The sequence below is a fragment of the Eptatretus burgeri genome, chromosome 2 (assembly GCF_056783735.1).
Source record: "Eptatretus burgeri isolate ZD-2024b chromosome 2, Ebu_testis_v1, whole genome shotgun sequence".
Lineage (NCBI taxonomy): Eukaryota > Metazoa > Chordata > Myxini > Myxiniformes > Myxinidae > Eptatretus > Eptatretus burgeri.
The window spans coordinates 122,489,666-122,514,114 of record NC_140962.1 but is presented as its reverse complement, the minus strand read 5'-3'; the positions used below and the strand labels follow the sequence as shown (position 1 = coordinate 122,514,114).

The window sequence follows — 24,449 nt, the reverse complement described above, 5'->3', positions numbered from 1 at the left end:
CAAAAAGCTGTTCAAGATTTTTCCAGCAGATGCTTCCATCTTGAATTGTTTTGGTGCAGTACTCCATTGAGCAGCTCTTACTCAGCAGTATAATGGACAACGGTGCACCCACCAATAATCTCCAGTGCTTCACAGGCCTAACATTGTTCTTCCCTCTACCGTGCTGACTAATGTTGCACTGAGATATCAGAATGAAGAAACTTCAAACCCAGTACAAACTGTGGTTTGTATCATTCAAACATCTTTGCCTGTTTGAGAAAAAACAGACATTACTTAAGTACTATGTATTAAATATTAATTCACATGATTCACGAATCCGTATAAGCTAAGGTTGAAGTTGGTGGACTGGGGAAAGGCCTGACAGTTAAATACCACCAATAGTTGTACGTGTGCAATGATTGACACGAGAGAGAGATAAGATCTAAAATCTATGAGTCCCATCGACAGACTGGGGAAGGCAGCTAATGTTGAATCCTGAATGAGGAAAAAAAAATCCTATTTCACTGCAAGAGAATATTCAGCTTATTTCAGCAATAACTGGAACTGCACTCAGTAGAGCACATACCTCCGTTCATGCACTCGTGTGCGGAATACATGAACGGTGTTCAGTTTGTATGTGAGGTGACGAGTGCATGAACGGACCATGCTGAACAGTTTGTTTCATATCCCACCGAGAGGCCGGATCTGCATCCAGACAACCAAAATCTAATCGGCTTGTCACCTAACCAACTGATCCACCTCATTATTTTTGTCAACTCGTCGACGTTTTGAAATGTCATGCTGTTTCTCATTTTGGCCCCCGTCTCTTCATTGTGAAGAATCACTTGAAAAAATTCTCGTATCCAGATCCTCAACAAAATCGAATCAATTCTTCCCAAACACAAAAACTGTCCACCAAATTCCATCTGAATCCTTCCACAGCATCTTCACAGAGAAGACAAACGTGAAAACATGACCTCCTTCCACCTCAAGTGGTCAGGGTAACAGAAAAATTCATACAACACCTTACCCCATGCATTCTTGAGAAACAAAGACATGGATGAAGTCTTCAAGCGGAAAATTTGATTGGTCGTGATGTAAAAAATACCGCAAGGTTTTGTCCAAGCATGTACTGCGAAACGGAAGGGTTTTTTGAAGTACCAAAAAGGCGATTTGTGTTCTTCGGTGTTCAAGTGCATCATTCAATTGAAATGAAACGTGCTTGTAACATCCTTCCAAACTCAGTTTCCTTTTTGGAATGATTTTCAATTTTGTTTGACTGCCAGAAAAAAAATTTTTTCACTCGCTCTTCTCTGCGCATGTGCGATCGGGACAAGTTCAGAGCCAAAATACTGCTGAATTACAGGTTCGTTTTCCAATTAATGTTCAAAATGTAACATTTGATTGAAATAAAGTTGTTCCTCGATCATAAACTGCCATTTGTAGACAGTTAGTCAACAAACCAAACCCAGGTTTTCACATGCTGGATAATAAACAAAGCTGTACCAAACAAACAAACAAAAGCATGAAATGACCATCCCAACAAGAATACCCTTTACTCAAAAAAAAACCTATATATATATATATATATATATATATATATATATATAAAAATCAAATAACACATGAATGAGCACAAGACAAGGTGGTGGAAGATTCTGAAGACACCACTTTTGGAATACTGTATAGACCAAAGAAAAATAATTTACATTATGTGTTTAGGCACAAATCAGACCGAATATCAAGACCACAAGGCTGACAAACACAGGCCATTTCTGCAAGGGCAAGTACAAGTGTGCTTAAGGAGTCCACATTAGTGTGTGCCACCCTCAAATGAATAATACACCCAGTGTCAAATACCTATGTGTTGTATTTACGAGGTCTCAATAAGTTCGTTAACCATGGATACACTGAACTACCCCTTCCCAAGAACAAACCAAGGACAGCAGGTCACAGACTAAGCAAAACCGAAGAAAAAAAAAACCAATAGCATAATAATCATGAACAAAGTTTATTAAAAACAAAAAACAACAGCACATAAACAGATAAGCACCAACAAAGTGAAAACAGATTTTCACACTTCAATAATAAGACGGTTTGTAAAATGTCTACATTTCAAAATAGTCACTGTAAAACAACACATTACCTTCCATCAGAATAACTCAACAAAACTAGATAAAATATAAACTTAAGATTGCACACAAAAGAAAAACAATACAATTTTAATGCACAATACAGACATTCACATCAAATGAGATTCATTATCGGTTGGCAGGATGACCAAGATGTACGCACAATCAACTGGTTTGAATCCCGACCAAGATTTTAAGTCATCCGGCGTTTCATCAAGGGCAATTTATCAAGGTGTGTCCCGTCCCTCGGATGAATGTTAAACTGGGCGTCCCGTCTGCCGGCATTCGTTGGTTGACGGCATTCGTTGGTTGACGTTAAAGATCCCATGGTGCCCTTCGCCGAGAGTTGGCGAGCTATCACCAGCACCCTGAACAAATTCCAAATTCCTGCCCGAACCAGCAGAGGGCATTGCAGCAGCAGCACAGCCAAGCCCTCAACCAATGATGCTACCCCGCAGTCTTGTGCTACATACAAACTAAGATTCATTTTCATTTAATCCTCGGACATCCATTAATTAATGTTGAATTCAGAAAAGTATTTTTTATTTTTGGACTCTATTCAGGAATGCAAATATGATTGTCTTGTCCTATATTGGCCTTATTCTTTGGGGTTGGTATAATACAGGCAATGAAGGGCTGAGTGGCCTCCTCCCTCCTGCACCAAAGTTCTTTATGTGTATCATTTGTGTTTGACCCCACGTCTTCAAAATGCAAGCCATTGGAAAAATGTCAAATGTAAAAATCATTTGCTCAGGCAGATTTGTTCCACACTTCAGTGCAACGCACATTACTGGAACTGTGGATGCCTTTTAGTTTAGTGAATACTGGAAAGTTGTAATTGGCAGAACTTATCTATTTTGTTGGTCGCTGCAGAAGTATCATGCTGTTGCCTACAATTATTTATCTAGACTAATGGGAAAGGGATGCTGAGAGACTTCCACAGAGGCTGTGGTTGGGTTGCATGAGCGATGTTGAACCTGTAGGACTAAAGCAACGGGCAATGACCCAACAGAAGTTTACATGAATGCAGTGCCCAAGTTTTTGGATGCCTGAGAAAAATGAAAGTGTTGCGAGTACATGCGATTTAACAAAGCTCTACAACTGGTCATGACAACTGCTCAAAACTTGTAAATCGTACACTGATCCATTGAATCTTGTTGCAAAACAAGATAACTCTGATGTGAGACTGCTGAGGAAACCTGTTTGTTAATTACACCATGTTGGATCCCGGCAAAACTCTTCCTGAACACCTCTTGCCCAGCCTTGCTCAAGCACAGCACACCAACGGTAAAAGCCAAGGGACTATTTACTTAGCACCACGCTCTCTTTCTCGGGACTTCCTTCTGGCAGGTATCTATCCACCTGAGAAAGTATAGAATCTACACCTGACAAAACCACACGTCCAAACTTGGTTTTCAATACAGAGTCTGTACCGACCAACATGGCCCACTTGGAACTCTCAAAACCCACTCCGAGCTGGAACTTGGACCAATCCAGAAAGACTCGGACACATTTTTGGGTAAATTGCAAGTTCTTCTTCAGATCAAGAACCTTGTTAGCAAGTAGGTTGTTGCAAGATTGGCACTTTATCTTCCACGAAATCCAGACCCAGGCATGAGACCTTGTTCACAAACTTGATCTGCAGATAAAGAATCCTGGTGATTGGTTGGGTACCACTGGAAACAATCAGTTACTCCCATAATACCCTGTTCCACCACATTACCCAATGAAAAAGGAATAGCCTTTCACTCCTTTCCACACTTTTAGGCCTGAATGGTAATGAATACAATCTTTGAACTACATTCTTGGTACCAACAATCTGAACCTCCATAGCCATCGCATTTAAAACAAGAAACGTATCACGGGGAGAGAAACGAGCGAGATAACATGGAACAAGGGTTAAATCAAAATGAGAACCACTAGGTGAGGACCATGAACCATGGGACAGAGGAGAAATCTCAAGGCTGGATACTCAAGAATTTTCAGACAGGCTGATCATACTGTCATGGAGGTGGCCAGGTTTGAACCCCGCTCCTGACGGCAGTTGTCGCAGGGATGCTGGGATTCGAATCACACAACCTAAATTTGTGGTAACCAGGCGGTTAACACCAACCAACCTCCTGGAACAGTCGAGCGGTCTTTATTCCGAGGCGGCGGAAATGCTCATCGACACGGATTTCAGTGTGTGCTCGAAGGGTATGGCGGATGGCAATGCCGCTGTATAGGGGAAGACAACAGAGCCCAGTGAGGGCAATAGCGGACAAAAATTGAGTACTCGGAATGGAACAGGAGGATTACGGAAGATAGACAGCACGAGGGGGGTTTCATACGCGAACCCCACAACAAATACACGATTAAATGAAATGAATGTAATTAACTTCAATGATCGAGGCTTCGCACACAGACAAAGGGTGACAAATTAAAATTACCCCCCCCCCCCACTTTTTAAATACACTCGTACTCAGTGTGGCCAAGGGTTGGTCCTCGTCAATCTAGTGTTGGGCGGGGCTTTGTCCAGCACATGTACTTGCAAGCAAAATGGCGCAGTGTCTTGTCGAGCCCAGGAGAAAGGCACCTCCACCATCCACGTGCACACGCAGGCAGAATGGCGCTTCACTTGTCGCAGCTTTCCACAGTCTACACACACAAATCTGGCCAGCACCTCGATCGGCTCTGCTCAATCTGCTGTTTCCCAAGCATCTTCACCTTTGTAACCACACCTGTCAAGAAAAGGGGGTGGGGGGGGGAGCAATCCATGATCAAAGAGAAAACACAATACGAACAATGAACAGGGTAGCGGCTGCTGTCAGAATACAAATTATCATCACACTTATAAACGAGAAGTGCTGTGAAGACCATCGTGAGAAATCATCATCTGTAGCAGCTGTTGAAGATCAAAGCAAAGAAGATTGGGACTTTAACTTAACTGAATAATCACAGAATGAAAACCAAACTTGCCTGTTCGATCTGATGGACACATTTCCCGTAAAGGGACGTTTGTCAGTGTATGTTCTTTCAATAGCCTGTAAAACAGTGAACTTGTAAGCAATGCAGAAACAGATTAAACTTTGTTACAAGGATGGTTGAGGGGTTAATTATAATTAATTGATAATAATTATCAATTACTTATCTCATTGTCAATGCTCATGCAAGTTGTATAACCCCCTGGTTAGCAATGACCAGCATTGGGTGAAGGGGAAGCTCATCAACCTTGTCTGCCTCTTCCCTCTGTAATTAATGCACAAGTATTCCTAATTGTCATTTCCCACCTCAAACATCCACAAATGCAAACTCCAGACATCCGTCGACATGGCTTATCCATGTGAGCATCTTGAGACACGGCTCAGTAACGTGGAGGCAACACGTTAGTGACCTCGATGTGGAAGCACGGGGAGGGGGAAGCCTCGCAGCAGGGTGCAAGCAGCAGTGGATATACAAGCGATCCAAGTCGAGATTCTGTCGAGAGGGAGTGAGCGAGCACCAAAGTCGGTGGAGTTCGCCAGATACAAGTCAAGACCAAGAGCCAGTGCCAGAAACGAGGTAAACGAGTCCGATTCCAGCTTCGGTCAGAACCATTTCAGCCACACGAGCCACGTAATGCATCGGCATCTCATGGAAAACTGCTCCACATTCACTTCTATTTTTGTCCTGTGCCCCAGAACAAGTCGGCCGAACTGATCAGTTTAAGGATTAAGCATGGGAATCGTATTTGTTCGGTTAAGCATGCCAAGGAGTCATCATAATTGTCAAGTCCGTTGACTGCCTCTCATCTTTCTCAGCTTCACGCAGTGGAAACCAAGGCATTTCAGATCATTGATATCTCCCACGATGAGGCTGAGTCTTTGGGCCCCTCACTCTCACCGCAGGCACATCGGTGGTCTCTGTCTTCTTCCGTCTCTTCTCCGGTCTCACCCACCCTGCTCTGTCTGCGATATGTCCCCACCATATTTCAGCAAGGCGCTCAAGGTCTGCCAACAACCCCCTTCTGGTAAAACTACCAAAATCACGAATCACTGCTCACCTTCACTCTTCTTTTTTTCCCCACCTTTGGAATAAACTCCCACACTCTCTTCAATCCCATTCTTCCCTCCAGGCCTTCAAAACAGCTGTTCACCACCACCTCTTATCGTCTCCCATCCAAATTCTCGATCTTTTCTACCCCCGTTAATCCACCCCAAACCCACCTCCTTAAATTAAAATTCCCTGCTTTCCTTCCAGAAAGTCCCTGACATGTCCATCTTGTATACCCCTTGTTCCCCCCACCCCATCCCTCTCCCTTCCACAGATCTCCTAATGTCTCTGTTCGTTTTGTCCTTCCCTCTCCTGCCCCCCTTGCTGTGCGTCGTGTGTTAGCTCTCATATGAGCCTCGACAATGTATACAAAAAGTCTTTATTCATAGCTTCCTCACTGTGCCCCTATCCAGGTCATTATTTATTAATCCACTACTGGTTTCAATAGAGGGAACTATAGGTTTGCTCTCCATCTGTCTGTCCCACCTGCGTTTTTTCAAACTTTCTTCCCATATTCTAACATGTACAACTGAAACTTGGAACACGACTTTATGACAAGTTGCAGAACAGGTACAAGTTTCAAGGCGTTTCATCAATTTTTCACAGAGCGATGACCTTTTGGACTTAGAGATAATCACATCGGCAAGGAACATGGATTGAAAAGCAACTCTTGCTCTTGTTAAACCTGTTTTGTGCATATTATCCCTGTAAATTTTGGTCAAGTAACCCCCCCACCCCACCCCCAACACTACAAAAGACCAGAAATCTTTCCAACCTAGAACCATTTCAGCAGTCATTTTGACGGTTACATCTTTATTTTAAAGTTATTAATGTTTATAAAACATTTGAAGGCATGAAACAACAGCTTCGTACCTTTTAAAGAAAGCAAGCATGGGGAATGCATTTAAAAAACAATAAAAAGTAAAATAAAAAAGCAAATTGACCGTTTGAACCTTCATTGAGCTCAAACTACAAGTGTCTGCCCAAACCACCATAGACAAATTAATCAATCAGAACTGCATCACACCAGTCAGGAGTATGAACAGTATGCCTCAACTCGGCCTCTAAATGAGAGATTGGGGGGGGAGGGGGTGGGGACGGAAAGTGCCAACTAAAATAATCCAAAAATTATCATCTTCAAAAGGATGTGAATGAGGAAGTGATTTTAAAATTTAAGCCGCAACTTACCTCGCTCAGTCTTGAAACCCAGGCCGATATTGCTGTACAGCTGGAACACTTCCTTCCCTGCACCAGCTAAGAGTGCCCTTTTGGTTCTGAAAGATTGCAGAGTGCTTCTGGTAAGACCTGTCTGCAGAAGAAAAAGAACAATGCTCCTTGGGAGAAACATACAATTCATAACAGTAACAAGAGTGAAGTCGATGACACGCCATCGCAAATCCTCACACTTGGTGGACTGGGACATGAACCAGGGCTCAAATAAAAACTACTCATTTAATATTACATGCACCCCCCAATGTTGACTGGATATACAAAGTTGCATTTGAAAATATTTTTTTAAATGTACCCACATATTCATTTTTTCAATGCTTCACCTTTTGACACCACCACATGGAAAGAAGGTGCAAGAGCAATCATAACTTCTAAATTTGGTGAAGTTCTGCTTAACTGTTTGAAGAAATCACCAGATGGACACTCAATTACAATATCCCCAGTTTTTTGTATATTATTATTTTATTTTTTCCAAAAAGCATGGCGATAACCAGTCATCAGGGTGGAGACCATTCAAACTCATCTGAAGCCCAAGCCAAACGAGTATTTTTGAAAAAGCAAAGTCTAACCGTTTTACGCTTTCAATATATAAATATCCACCGATCATATCTTCCAGTATCAGCTTCAAACATCACACACACCTGAAGCACGGCGAGAGATGAACAGAAAGGTTTTTGTGCCGCTTTTCAAAGCGATTGTATTTCCGGACGTAATGAAGGTAGTCACGTCGGATGACAATGGTCCTCTGCATCTTCATCTTCATAACCACACCTATCGAGAGGGGGGGACCATCATCAAAGAGAAACCACACAATATAACCAGTGAACAGTGAACAGGCTGCTATCAGAAGACAAATAATCATCACACTTCAAAGCAAGAAGTGCTGTGAAGACCATCGTGATAAATCATCATTTGTAGCAGCTGTGCAAGATCAAAATGAAGAAGATTGGACTTCAAAACTTATATTAACTGCAGAATCACTGGTTTAAAAGCAGACTTGCCTGTTGGAATGCGCCTTCTGATGGACATTTGTCAATGTACGTCCCGTCAATAGCCTGTGAAACGGTGAACTTGTAAGGAATGCAGCAAAGTGTGGCAACAAATAAAATCTCAAAATAACCATCAATCTTCAAAAAGGATGGAATGAGGAAGTTATTTATTATTTAAATTTGTCGAACTCACCTCCCTTGGAGTCTTGAATCCCAAGCCAACATTACGATAATATCGCCGGAGCTTTTCCTTCCCTGAACCAGCGATGATGGTACTCTTTCGGTTCTGAAAGATCGTCAGCTGCTTCTGGTAAGACCTCTCTGTCTGCAGAGGAAAAGAACAACAATGCTCTTCAGGAGAGAATAAAACACGAACACAAATGCAAACAAGAAAGCCAATGAGAAAATGAAGCACATCAGTGTTGTTGGTGGCACAAAGGAAGTGTGAATCCCTATCGTCAGAACTAAAAATCGTTTTACAATTACTCACAAGTCTGGAAAATATCAAGGTTGTCACAATAACTTGCGTGCTTCAGCAAAATAACATCTAATATTAACGACGAGCAATGGACACCATATTTGTCGAGTTAAGCATGCCGAATGGGCTTTGTTGCCTATACACCGCCCAAATATGTATATATATATATATATATATATATATATATATATATATATATATATATATATATATATATATATATATATGTATATATATATATATGTATATATATATATATATGTATATGTATGTATATATATGTATATATATGTATGTATATATATGTATATATATGTATATATATGTATATATATGTATATATATATATATATATATATATATATATATATATATATATATATATATACATATATATATATATATGTATATATATGTATATATATATATATGTATATATATATATATATATATATATATATATATATATATATATATATATATATATATATATATATATATATATATATATATATATATATATATATATATATATATATATATATATATATATATATATAGTATGCATCAAGAGAAGACATGTTGCATGCTTAGAAGATCGCCTCTTGGACAGGTACTCCGCTGGTTTTCACAAAACGCCCAAACCCATCAAGCTCATGACAATTCAGAACAATGATGCACACACAAAAGCAACAGAGCTGGGGATGAAGCATCTTGCACCTGCTGGAGGAGACATACCAACACCAGACTTAAGATCGCATCACAAGGTTTACAGCTCAAGTTGAAGTACTTCAACAGACTAATGAGAGATTAATGAAGTTTATTAACGGTACGAGGTCTTAAGTACGATGATGGGTTGGACATCCCTCGTGTGATAAACTATGTATCAAAAGGAGTGAATAAATATTTAATTTTTACATTTTTATCAAAACGTTTCGTTTGTAAAGACGATCCATGGGATTGTTAGTTAAAATTATGGATCAAAACGCCAACAGGAAAAACAAGACGTCTCGCAGGTAACGTGTGAGAAGAGAACACGTGTCCCTCTTTTAATCCAAACAATCGCTCATTAAACTACAAAAATAAACAAACTTTACACCAAAAACCGTCAAGTACTCGTTAAAAATCAATTTTAACTTCACCGGAGATTATGCAACTAGGTACCAGCGCACACATGTTGACTATGCCTCAGGATTCAAACATACTATACACCCCCCCTCATGTTGACTAGGCCTCAGAATTCAAACAAATTATACCCCTCCTCATGTTGACTAGACCTCAGGATTTAAACATACTATACCCCCCCCCTCATGTTGACTGGACCTCAGGATTTAAACATACTATACCCCCCCCCCTCATGTTGACTGGACCTCAGGATTCAAACATCCTATACCCCTCCTGATGTTGACTAGGCATCAGGATTCAAACAAATTATACCCCTCCTCATGTTGACTCGACCTCATGATTCACACAAATTATACCCCTCCTCATGTTGACTCGACCTCATGATTCACACAAATTATACCCCTCCTCATGTTGACTAGACCTCAGGATTCAAACATACTATACCCCTCCTCATGTTGACTAGGCCTCAGGATTCAAACATACTATACCCCTCCTCATGTTGACTAGGCCTAAGGATTCACACAAATTATACCCCTACCCTCATGTTGACGAGACCTCAGGATTGAAACAAATTATACCCCTCCACATGTTGACTAGACCTAAGGATTCAAACAAATTATACCCCTCCCCTCATGTTGACTAGACCTCAGGATTCACACAAATTATACCCCTCCTCATGTTGACTGGACCTCAGGATTCACACAAATTATACCCCTCCACATGTTGACTAGACCTCAGGATTCACACAAATTATACCACTCCTCATGTTGACGAGACCTCAGGATTCACACAAATTATACCCCTCCACATGTTGACTAGACCTCAGGATTCACACAAATTATACCCCTCCTCATGTTGACTAGACCTCAGGATTCAAACATACTATACCCCTCCTCATGTTGACTAGGCCTCAGGATTCAAACATACTATACCCCTCCTCATGTTGACTAGGCCTAAGGATTCACACAAATTATACCCCTACCCTCATGTTGACGAGACCTCAGGATTGAAACAAATTATACCCCTCCACATGTTGACTAGACCTAAGGATTCAAACAAATTATACCCCTCCCCTCATGTTGACTAGACCTCAGGATTCACACAAATTATACCCCTCCTCATGTTGACTGGACCTCAGGATTCACACAAATTATACCCCTCCACATGTTGACTAGACCTCAGGATTCACACAAATTATACCACTCCTCATGTTGACGAGACCTCAGGATTCACACAAATTATACCCCTCCACATGTTGACTAGACCTCAGGATTCACACAAATTATACCCCTCCTCATGTTGACTAGACCTCAGGATTCAAACATACTATACCCCTCCTCATGTTGACTAGGCCTCAGGATTCAAACATACTATACCCCTCCTCATGTTGACTAGGCCTAAGGATTCACACAAATTATACCCCTACCCTCATGTTGACGAGACCTCAGGATTGAAACAAATTATACCCCTCCACATGTTGACTAGACCTAAGGATTCAAACAAATTATACCCCTCCCCTCATGTTGACTAGACCTCAGGATTCACACAAATTATACCCCTCCTCATGTTGACTGGACCTCAGGATTCACACAAATTATACCCCTCCACATGTTGACTAGACCTCAGGATTCACACAAATTATACCCTTCCACATGTTGACTAGACCTCAGGATTCACACAAATTATACCCCTCCACATGTTGACTAGACCTAAGGATTCACACAAATTATACCCCTCCACATGTTGACTAGACCTAAGGATTCAAACAAATTATACCACTACCCTCATGTTGATGAGACCTCAGGATTCACACAAATTATACCCCTCCCCTCTTGTTGACGAGACCTCAGGATTCAAACAAATTATACCCCTCCACATGTTGACTAGACCAAAGGATTCAAACAAATTATACCCCTCCCCTCATGTTGACTAGACCTCAGGATTCACACAAATTATACACCCCCCCCCTCATTAGGGTGGTCCAGAAAAAATAATGAACACATTTCCTCTCTCCACAAGGCTATTTTTATGCCTACATATACAACTAAAGAGCACACAATTTTTCCTCAAGAAAACAATATTATAGGGTCACCCCATTTTATTCCAAAATCAGGGATCTCACATATGATATGATACAAATGTTTGCAACATAACAATTTATGATTGTACTGCTGCCTTAGTTGGAGTCGGGATCATCTTATGGTGGTTTGATACCAGTCTAAGCAGGAATTGTTTCTGGTCCTCATCCTTGGTTAATGTTTCATTATATTTTTGAATTCGGCTGATGCCCCGTTCCGCAGTGTCATTTACTACTTTGAGCTGAGAGGACCGAGTCCGTAGGTCATTGTACAATGGATCATCTGTCCACTGACCAGGAGGTTTCTTCAAGAATGTTTGAGAGGTTGCTATTCCACCTTCTATCAAAACATCAAAGAAGGAACTGGTCCTTTTTGTCACAAGGTCCTCCAACTTGAGGTGTTCCCCTTTATCCTTGATCTGTAGCTGCCGAGGACAATCAGGTAACTGTGGACGCTGTAGGTTCTGGACCATCTTTTCCTTTGGCTCCATGGTCGCTCGCTCATCGAAAAAGGTAAGGGCAACCAGGTGTTCAGAGAGAAACCACAGATGCCTGCAAATGGCTGCGGATGCTTTGCTGGCCACCATCTCATTGGGGTAAGTCTTGAGGAGCGAGAGAAGTTCAATGGCATTGTAGGGGGCTCGAATTCCAAGCGATGCTTCATTCCACCGTTTGATGTAAACGAGACTGACAGAGCCATGGTGGTTATGTTCCTGGCTTCTCGTGGTGTCAGCTGGAATTGAGCTTGAAAAAGGAATATTTTCAACACATAAATCCCTTTCCCCATCCATCGAGCATGGTGTGTTGGACCAGGAGCTCGAAATGATACATTCTCACCTGCTCCGCCAAGGAACCAGAGGGACAAGCGCAAGAATTCTTGATAATCATCCCTTGGTTGCTGCGCATTGAGGACACGTGGTAAATAATCCAGCATATCTTGCCGCAATCTGCACAATACTGTATCTTGAAAGAGCTCATCGGTTGCTGCAGCAAAAGCACCTTGATTTATTGATGGCCATTCTTTCTGAAATCGCTTAAAGAGTTTGCTTTCTAGACCTCCAGATGGGCCAAAAATACAGGAGAAGACATCGGATAGCATGATTTCCATGATATGGTGACGGCATGCAATCCAGACCAGTTCAGTTCCAAGAGCTTCTTCGATCTTGATGCACGCGCCTCTGTGAAGCCCAGTGTTGCTGGCTGTTGTATCACATACAAGTCCTTTGATTTGGGTCATGAGGTTCCATTTATGAATTGCGTCAACACAATCCTTCGCCTGAGACTCCCCAGTACCTCTATCAATGTTTGGAATTCCCAGAAGTTTCTCCTGGCTGTTTCCAGTGACAAGGACAGTAATACAGTCAACGGTTACCTTAGATCCATTGATATCAGGCAGCAGTTTTCCATCCCAGTGTAAGAGAAGCGGTCCGTCCAATGAATATTCTTGGGCTTCTGCTGTTGCAGCTTCTTGCCTTACTTGTCTTCTAGACCGTCTGAGCTACGGGAGAGTGTGATATCTGGAACATTATGTCCAAGGGCCTGAGCAACGGCTGCGGCTACAAACATGGCTCCACGATCTGGAAGATCGACTCGATCAAAAGCACCGACCACTTCACGAGTCTTGAAAATGTTCTTTGGTGTCACATGTGGGGATGGAGCTGCAGCTGCAACAGGTGTTGATAATAGTCTTCACTTTGAGATTCAGAAGAAGATGTGACTGAAAGTTCTCCTATTGGCCCCATAATTGATTTGATTTCCCTTTCTTTGTATCTCACATTTGCCATCCTTTCTTTCTCATCTCGTTTTCTCTTTATCGAATGTGTTTTGGTCAGCCCCACTCAGCCACTCATGCTACAGGAAAATACATTTTCGCGTTGCTTTTGAAAGAATTCCCGGTCTTCTGCGGTCTTTATTTCCGTCATTGCATCTTTTGTAGCAATATCAAACAATTTTTCCAGATCACCTTTGAATATTTCTTCTTTAATTTTATCACCGTCTCGTTGTCGAGTCCGATTCTTCTTGAGGGCCAAATACTTCTCATAAACCTTTGACACTTTCCTGACACACGAATCTATCCGTTGAGTAGGAATTCTGGCGCGCTCCCATACAGCAACAACAGCTTCACACGCCATCTTGTGACTGGCTGGCAAGGTTCTTCCCTCAACCAGGTGATGGAATTGGATAAGTCGGAGCACGTCCAGACCACGGGGTAGTCTTGCTGTTGATAATCGAGAATTTGGCCTCCCAATGAGCCAGTTCTCAGGTGCAGATCTCAAGGTAGATGATGCCATAATCACTGATGAGCAGAAAACAGAATGAACTGTAATTAGTACAAGGAAATATAAGGAATAAGGATATCATATAAAAATATGTGTATAGTACACACTACGCAGTAGAGTGTAGTATAGTGTCCAACTCCACTGATAATCAGTATTACCTGGTATGACTCAATTCAGCATCGCTACAGTACATGGTACCTTGCAGGTACCTATTTAGCGATATATAAACTGCAGCAATGTTGAAGTGGCTTGCCTCAGGGCAACAAAATATCATCTGAGTGCAATTCAAAGAGTTCCCTGTGATCATGAGGAAAAACGTGCAACTATTTGGCAACCACATATACATATATAATGTATATATATTTAGGGACATGGTTGGGGTGACCTCGAAATATCCACCAATCGAGCTCAAATTCCAAACATGTGCAAGTTAACCAGAGTGGACAAAAATAAAGTATGTGGAGAAATAATTTGACAAACATCATTTTTTCCTGGAACAGTTTGGACCGCCTTACCCCTCATGTTGACTAGACCTCAGGATTCACACAAATTATACCCCCCCCCCTCCTCATGTTGACTAGGCCTCAGGATTCACACAAATTACACCCCTCCTCATGTTGACTGGACCTCAGAATTCACACAAATTATACCCCTCTCATGTTGACTCGACCTCAGGATTCACACAAATTATACCCCTCTCATGTTGACTCGACCTCAGGATTCACTCAAATTATACCCCCTCCTCATGTTGACTAGGCCTCAGGATTCACACACATTATACCCCTCCTCATGTTGACTAGGCCTCAGGATTCACACAAATTATACCCCTCCTCATGTTGACTGGACCTCAGGATTCACACAAATTATACCCCTCCTCATGTTGACTGGACCTCAGGATTCACACAAATTATACCCCTCTCATGTTGACTAGACCTCAGGATTCACACAAATTATACCCCTCCTCATGTTGACTGGACCTCAGGATTCACACAAATTATACCCCTCTCATGTTGACTAGACCTCAGGATTCACACAAATTATACCCCTCTCATGTTGACTATACCTCAGGATTCACACAAATTATACCCCTCATGTTGACTAGACCTCAGGATTCACACAAATTATAACCCACCCCCCTCCTCATGTTGACTAGGCCTCAGGATTCACACAAATTATACCCCTCCTCATGTTGACTGGACCTCAGGATTCACACAAATTATACCCCTCCTCATGTTGACTGGATCTCAGGATTCACACAAATTATACCCTTCCTCATGTTGACCAGGCCTCAGGATTGACACAAATTATACCCCGCCCCCTCATGTTGACTATACCTCAGGATTCACACAAATTATACCCCTCCTCATGTTAACTAGACCTCAGGATTCACACAAATTATACCCCCCTCATGTTGACTGGACCTCATGATTCACACAAATTATACCCCTCTCATGTTGACTAGACCTCAGGATTCACATAAATTATACCCCCCCCCCCTCATGTTGACTATACCTCAGGATTCACACAAATTATACCCCCCCTCCTCATGTTGACTCGACCTCAGGATTCACACAAATTATACCCCTCCCCATGTTGACTGGACCTCAAGGTTCAAACAAATTATACCCCTCTCATGTTGACTGGACCTCAGGATTCACACAAATTATACCCCTCTCATGTTGACTAGACCTCATGATTCACACAAATTATACCCCCCCTCATGTTGACTGGACCTCATGATTCACACAAATTATACCCCTCTCATGTTGACTAGACCTCATGATTCACACAAATTATACCCCTCCTCATGTTGACTGGACGTCAGGATTCACACAAATTATACCCTTCCTCATGTTGACCAGGCCTCAGGATTGACACAAATTATACCCCCCCCCTCATGTTGACTATACCTCAGGAGTCACACAAATTATACCCCCCCACCCCATGTTGACTAGGCCTCAGGATTCACACAAATTATACCCCTCCTCATGTTGACTGGACCTCAGGATTCATACAAAGTATACCCCTCTCATGTTGACTAAGCCTCAGGATTCACACAAATTATACCCCTCCTCATGTTGACGAGGCCTCAGGATTCACACAAATTATACCCCTCCTCATGTTGACTAAGCCTCAGGATTCACACAAATTATACCCTTCCTCATGTTGACCAGGCCTCAGGATTGACACAAATTATACCCCCCCCCCCTCATGTTGACTATACCTCAGGATTCACACAAATTATACCCCTCTCATGTTAACTAGACCTCAGGATTCACACAAATTATACCCCTCCTCATGTTGACTAGACCTCAGGATTCACACAAATTATACCCCTCTCATGTTAACTAGACCTCAGGATTCACACAAATTATACCCCTCCTCATGTTGACTAGGCCTCAGGATTCACACAAATTATACCCCTCCTCATGTTGACTAGGCCTCAGGATTCACACAAATTATACCCTTCCTCATGTTGACTAGACCTCAGGATTCACACAAATTATACCCCTCTCATGTTAACTAGACCTCAGGATTCACACAAATTATACCCCTCCTCATGTTGACTAGGCCTCAGGATTCACACAAATTATACCCCTCCTCATGTTGACTGGACCTCAGGATTCACACAAATTATACCCTTCCTCATGTTGACCAGGCCTCAGGATTGACACAAATTATACCCCCCCCCCTCATGTTAACTAGACCTCAGGATTCACACAAATTATACCCCCCTCATGTTGACTGGACCTCATGATTCACACAAATTATACCCCTCTCATGTTGACTAGACCTCAGGATTCACACAAATTATACCCCCCCCCTCATGTTGACTATACCTCAGGATTCACACAAATTATACCCCCCCTCCTCATGTTGACTCGACCTCAGGATTCACACAAATTATACCCCTCCCCATGTTGACTGGACCTCAAGGTTCAAACAAATTTTCCCCTCTCATGTTGACTGGACCTCAGGATTCACACAAATTATACCCCTCCTCATGTTAACTAGACCTCAGGATTCACACAAATTATACCCCCCCTCATGTTGACTAGACCTCAGGATTCACACAAATTATACCCCCCCCCTCATGTTGACTATACCTCAGGATTCACACAAATTATACCCCCCCCTCCTCATGTTGACTCGACCTCAGGATTCACACAAATTATACCCCTCCCCATGTTGACTGGACCTCAAGGTTCAAACAAATTATACCCCTCTCATGTTGACTGGACCTCAGGATTCACACAAATTATACCCCTCTCATGTTGACTCGACCTCAGGATTCACACAAATTATACCCCTCCTCATGTTGACTAGACCTCATGATTCACACAAATTATACCCCCCCTCATGTTGACTGGACCTCATGATTCACACAAATTATACCCCTCTCATGTTGACGAGACCTCATGATTCACACAAATTATACCCCCCCTCATGTTGACTGGACCTCATGATTCACACAAATTATACCCCTCCTCATGTTGACTAGGCCTCAGGATTCCCACAAATTATACCCCTCCTCATGTTGACTGGACGTCAGGATTCACACAAATTATACCCTTCCTCATGTTGACCAGGCCTCAGGATTGACACAAATTATACCCCCCCCCTCATGTTGACTATACCTCAGGAGTCACACAAATTATACCCCCCCCACCCCATGTTGACTAGGCCTCAGGATTCACACAAATTATACCCCTCCTCATGTTGACTGGACATCAGGATTCATACAAAGTATACCCCTCTCATGTTGACTAAGCCTCAGGATTCACACAAATTATACCCCTCCTCATGTTGACTAGGCCTCAGGATTCACACAAATTATACCCTTCCTCATGTTGACCAGGCCTCAGGATTGACACAAATTATACCCCCCCCCCTCATGTTGACTATACCTCAGGATTCACACAAATTATACCCCTCCTCATGTTGACTAGACCTCAGGATTCACACAAATTATACCCCTCTCATGTTAACTAGACCTCAGGATTCACACAAATTATACCCCTCCTCATGTTGACTAGGCCTCAGGATTCACACAAATTATACCCCTCCTCATGTTGACTAGGCCTCAGGATTCACACAAATTATACCCTTCCTCATGTTGACTAGACCTCAGGATTCACACAAATTATACCCCTCTCATGTTAACTAGACCTCAGGATTCACACAAATTATACCCCTCCTCATGTTGACTAGGCCTCAGGATTCACACAAATTATACCCCTCCTCATGTTGACTGGACCTCAGGATTCACACAAATTATACCCTTCCTCATGTTGACCAGGCCTCAGGATTGACACAAATTATACCCCCCCCCTCATGTTGACTATACCTCAGGATTCACACAAATTATACCCCCCCACCTCATGTTGACGAGACCTCAGGATTCACACAAATTATACCCCCCCCACCTCATGTTGACGAGACCTCAGGATTCACACAAATTATACCCCTCCCCATGTTGACTGGACCTCAGGGTTCAAACAAATTATACCCCTCTCATGTTGACTAGACCTCAGGATTCACACAAATTATACCCCTCTCATGTTGACTAGACCTCAGGATTCACACAAATTATACCCTTCCTCATGTTGACCAGGCCTCAGGATTCACACAAATTATACCCCTCTCATGTTGACTATACCTCAGGATTCACACAAATTATACCCCCCCCTCCTCATGTTGACTAGGCCTCAGGATTCACACACATTATACCCCTCCTCATGTTGACTAGGCCTCAGGATTCACACAAATTATACCCCTCCTCATGTTGACTGGACCTCAGGATTCATACAAAGTATACCCCTCTCATGTTGACTAAGCCTCAGGATTCACACAAATTATACCCCTCCTCATGTTGACTAGGCCTCAGGATTCACACAAATTATACCCTTCCTCATGTTGACTGGACCTCAGGATTCACACAAATTATACCCTTCCTCATGTTGACTGGACCTCAGGATTCACACAAATTATACCCTTCCTCATGTTGACCAGGCCTCAGGATTCACACAAATTATACCCCTCCTCATGTTGACTAGACCTCAGGATTCACACAAATTATACCCCTCCTCATGTTGACTAGGCCTCAGAATTCACACAAATTATACCCATCCTCATGTTGACTGGGCCTCAGGATTCACACAAATTATACCCCTCCTCATGTTGACTAGGCCTCAGGATTCACACAAATTATACCCTTCCTCATGTTGACTGGACCTCAGGATTCACACAAATTATACCCTTCCTCATGTTGACCAGGCCTCAGGATTCACACAAATTATACCCCTCCTCATGTTGACTAGACCTCAGGATTCACACAAATTATACCCCTCCTCATGTTGACTAGGCCTCAGAATTCACACAAATTATACCCATCCTCATGTTGACTGGGCCTCAGGATTCACACAAATTATACCCCTCCTCATGTTGACTAGGCCTCAGGATTCACACAAATTATACCCTTCCTCATGTTGACTAGACCTCAGGATTCACACAAATTATACCCCTCTCATGTTAACTAGACCTCAGGATTCACACAAATTATACCCCTCCTCATGTTGACTAGGCCTCAGAATTCACACAAATTATACCCATCCTCATGTTGACTGGGCCTCAGGATTCACACAAATTATACCCCTCCTCATGTTGACTAGGCCTCAGGATTCACACAAATTATACCCTTCCTCATGTTGACTGGACCTCAGGATTCACACAAATTATACCCTTCCTCATGTTGACTGGACCACAGGATTCACACAAATTATACCCTTCCTCATGTTGACCAGGCCTCAGGATTGACACAAAATATACCCCCCCCCCTCATGTTGACTATACCTCAGGATTCACACAAATTATACCCCTCCTCATGTTGACTAGACCTCAGGATTCACACAAATTATACCCCTCCTCATGTTAACTAGACCTCAGGATTCACACAAATTATACCCCTCCTCATGTTGACTAGGCCTCAGGATTCACACAAATTATACCCCTCTCATGTTAACTAGACCTCAGGATTCACACAAATTATACCCCTCCTCATGTTGACTAGGCCTCAGAATTCACACAAATTATACCCCTCCTCATGTTGACTGGGCCTCAGGATTCACACAAATTATACCCCTCCTCATGTTGACTAGGCCTCAGGATTCACACAAATTATACCCCTCCTCATGTTGACTAGGCCTCAGGATTCACACAAATTATACCCTTCCTCATGTTGACTAGACCTCAGGATTCACACAAATTATACCCCTCCTCATGTTGACTGGACCTCAGGATTCACACAAATTATACCCTTCCTCATGTTGACCAGGCCTCAGGATTGACACAAATTATACCCCCCCCCCCCTCATGTTGACTAGACCTCAGGATTCACACAAATTATACCCCCCCCCTCATGTTGACTATACCTCAGGATTCACACAAATTATACCCCCCCTCCTCATGTTGACTCGACCTCAGGATTCACACAAATTATACCCCTCCTCATGTTGACTAGACCTCAGGATTCACACAAATTATACCCCTCCTCATGTTGACTAGGCCTCAGGATTCACACAAATTATACCCTTCCTCATGTTGACCAGGCCTCAGGATTGACACAAATTATACCCCCCTCATGTTGACTATACTATACCTCAGGATTCACACAAATTATACCCCTCCCTCATGTTGACTAGACCTCAGGATTCACACAAATTATACCCTCTCATGTTGACTAGACCTCAGGGTTCACACAAATTATACCCCTCCTCATGTTGACTAGGCCTCAGGATTCACACAAATTATACCCCTCCTCATGTTGACTAGGCCTCAGGATTCACACAAATTATACCCTTCCTCATGTTGACTAGACCTCAGGATTCACACAAATTATACCCCTCCTCATGTTGACTAGGCCTCAGGATTCACACAAATTATACCCCTCCTCATGTTGACTAGGCCTCAGGATTCACACAAATTATACCCCTCCTCATGTTGACTGGACCTCAGGATTCACACAAATTATACCCTTCCTCATGTTGACCAGGCCTCAGGATTGACACAAATTATACCCCCCTCATGTTGACTATACCTCAGGATTCACACAAATTATACCCCCCACCTCATGTTGACGAGACCTCAGGATTCACACAAATTATACCCCCCTCACCTCATGTTGACGAGACCTCAGGATTCACACAAATTATACCCCTCCCCATGTTGACTGGACCTCAGGGTTCAAACAAATTATACCCCTCTCATGTTGACTAGACCTCAGGATTCACACAAATTATACCCCTCTCATGTTGACTAGACCTCAGGATTCACACAAATTATACCCTTCCTCATGTTGACCAGGCCTCAGGATTCACACAAATTATACCCCTCTCATGTTGACTATACCTCAGGATTCACACAAATTATACCCCCCCCTCCTCATGTTGACTAGGCCTCAGGATTCACACACATTATACCCCTCCTCATGTTGACTAGGCCTCAGGATTCACACAAATTATACCCCTCCTCATGTTGACTGGACCTCAGGATTCATACAAAGTATACCCCTCTCATGTTGACTAAGCCTCAGGATTCACACAAATTATACCCCTCCTCATGTTGACTAGGCCTCAGGATTCACACAAATTATACCCTTCCTCATGTTGACTGGACCTCAGGATTCACACAAATTATACCCTTCCTCATGTTGACTGGACCTCAGGATTCACACAAATTATACCCTTCCTCATGTTGACCAGGCCTCAGGATTGACACAAAATATACCCCCCCCCCCTCATGTTGACTATACCTCAGGATTCACACAAATTATACCCCTCCTCATGTTGACTAGACCTCAGGATTCACACAAATTATACCCCTCCTCATGTTAACTAGACCTCAGGATTCACACAAATTATACCCCTCCTCATGTTGACTAGGCCTCAGGATTCACACAAATTATACCCTTCCTCATGTTGACTAGACCTCAGGATTCACACAAATTATACCCCTCCTCATGTTGACTAGGCCTCAGGATTCACACAAATTATACCCTTCCTCATGTTGACCAGGCCTCAGGATTCACACAAATTATACCCCTCCTCATGTTGACTAGACCTCAGGATTCACACAAATTATACCCCTCCTCATGTTGACTAGGCCTCAGAATTCACACAAATTATACCCATCCTCATGTTGACTGGGCCTCAGGATTCACACAAATTATACCCCTCCTCATGTTGACTAGGCCTCAGGATTCACACAAATTATACCCTTCCTCATGTTGACTAGACCTCAGGATTCACACAAATTATACCCCTCTCATGTTAACTAGACCTCAGGATTCACACAAATTATACCCCTCCTCATGTTGACTAGGCCTCAGGATTCACACAAATTATACCCTTCCTCATGTTGACTGGACCTCAGGATTCATACAAAGTATACCCCTCTCATGTTGACTAAGCCTCAGGATTCACACAAATTATACCCCTCCTCATGTTGACTAGGCCTCAGGATTCACACAAATTATACCCTTCCTCATGTTGACCAGGCCTCAGGATTGACACAAAATATACCCCCCCCCCCCTCATGTTGACTATACCTCAGGATTCACACAAATTATACCCCTCCTCATGTTGACTAGACCTCAGGATTCACACAAATTATACCCCTCCTCATGTTAACTAGACCTCAGGATTCACACAAATTATACCCCTCCTCATGTTGACTAGGCCTCAGGATTCACACAAATTATACCCCTCTCATGTTAACTAGACCTCAGGATTCACACAAATTATACCCCTCCTCATGTTGACTAGGCCTCAGAATTCACACAAATTATACCCCTCCTCATGTTGACTGGGCCTCAGGATTCACACAAATTATACCCTTCCTCATGTTGACTAGACCTCAGGATTCACACAAATTATACCCCTCTCATGTTAACTAGACCTCAGGATTCACACAAATTATACCCCTCCTCATGTTGACTAGGCCTCAGGATTCACACAAATTATACCCCTCCTCATGTTGACTGGACCTCAGGATTCACACAAATTATACCCTTCCTCATGTTAACTAGACCTCAGGATTCACACAAATTATACCCCTCCTCATGTTGACTAGACCTCAGGATTCACACAAATTATACCCATCCTCATGTTGACTGGGCCTCAGGATTGACACAAATTATACCCCTCCTCATGTTGACTAGGCCTCAGGATTCACACAAATTATACCCCTCCTCATGTTGACTAGGCCTCAGGATTCACACACATTATACCCCCCCCCCTCATGTTGACTCGGCCTCAAGCTTTGAGAGAATTCTCACGAAACACCACGAACATCGCTTACTCAATGAACACATACACGTTTCGAGGCACAAAGGGTGTAATCATATAAATACACTGTGTATATATAATATATACCGGGAAACCCGAAACGGACCGAACGATCAACCTCACCAAGCAAAATCAAGGAGAGAAAGAAATATCCAAACGGGGTTTCACAATATAAAGCGCAGGGGTAACCGGAAACGATTTATTTATTTATTTATTTCTTATTTAAAACTTTTTTTTTTCTAAAATTTTTAACTTTTAAAGTTTTAAACTTTTTAATTTCATTGATTACCTCCAGTTAAACTTCCCAAGCTTCCCGGAGAGACCAGGTAGCTCTTGGTAAGCAAAGACTCTTGGGTACTGTCGCTTTAAGAGCAGGTTTTGGGTCGCTGATGATGGCGTGATTAGAAGGTTGTAATCACATAAATAAATCGTTGGGCAATTATTTTCTTACATTTGAAACTCAAAATATTCTAAAAATAACTATTAAGTCAACAAGCTCAAATGAGCTAAGATCCTCATCCTCTTAATGATGACGTCATAAAACGAATATGACGTCATTGTGATGTATCAGGTTTGCGATAAATGATCTGTGCTAATGCCGGCTTGATTCCCGCAAACAAAATTCAAACAGCTTGCCTATTTTCGGAGATAATGGTATCAGCGATTTCCATTAGCGGAGATATTATGACGTCCTCTTTTTCTAGGAAGAATTTCCAAAATCGGAGATGGTTACTGCCTGCGCGTGAGCTTTCTGTATATACATGGCAAGTTTCACGAAGATCCGATGAAAACTCTAGGTTGTGAA

The 24,449-nt window shown here is 42.5% G+C and overlaps 1 protein-coding gene across 4 annotated transcripts; it reads right to left on the bottom strand.

The window, feature by feature from the left end:
• Positions 1–1,974: 1,974 nt before the first annotated feature.
• Positions 1,975–23,812, bottom strand: LOC147032977 (small ribosomal subunit protein uS17-like). 4 transcript variants are annotated; one of them, XR_015055413.1, is made up of 7 exons: positions 23,768–23,803; positions 8,535–8,666; positions 8,354–8,407; positions 7,994–8,123; positions 7,311–7,427; positions 5,070–5,134; positions 1,975–4,831 (listed from the first exon to the last, which is right to left on the bottom strand). XR_015055413.1 is itself a non-coding variant. In XM_085871051.1 (6 exons), exons 3-5 carry the CDS (start codon positions 8,379–8,381, stop codon positions 7,316–7,318), a joined length of 270 nt encoding a protein of 89 aa, XP_085727177.1. In that variant the 5' UTR covers positions 8,382–8,407; positions 8,535–8,666; positions 23,768–23,812; the 3' UTR covers positions 5,141–5,339; positions 7,311–7,315. The 4 variants fall into 4 exon arrangements, 2 of the variants coding, with proteins under 2 accessions (XP_085727177.1, XP_085727176.1); XR_015055414.1 differs by lacking the exons at positions 1,975–4,831; positions 5,070–5,134 and adding exons at positions 5,141–5,339; positions 5,485–5,567 and having other exon boundaries at positions 23,768–23,807; XM_085871051.1 differs by lacking the exons at positions 1,975–4,831; positions 5,070–5,134 and adding an exon at positions 5,141–5,339 and having other exon boundaries at positions 23,768–23,812.
• Between the last annotated feature and the right edge of the window lie 637 nt (positions 23,813–24,449).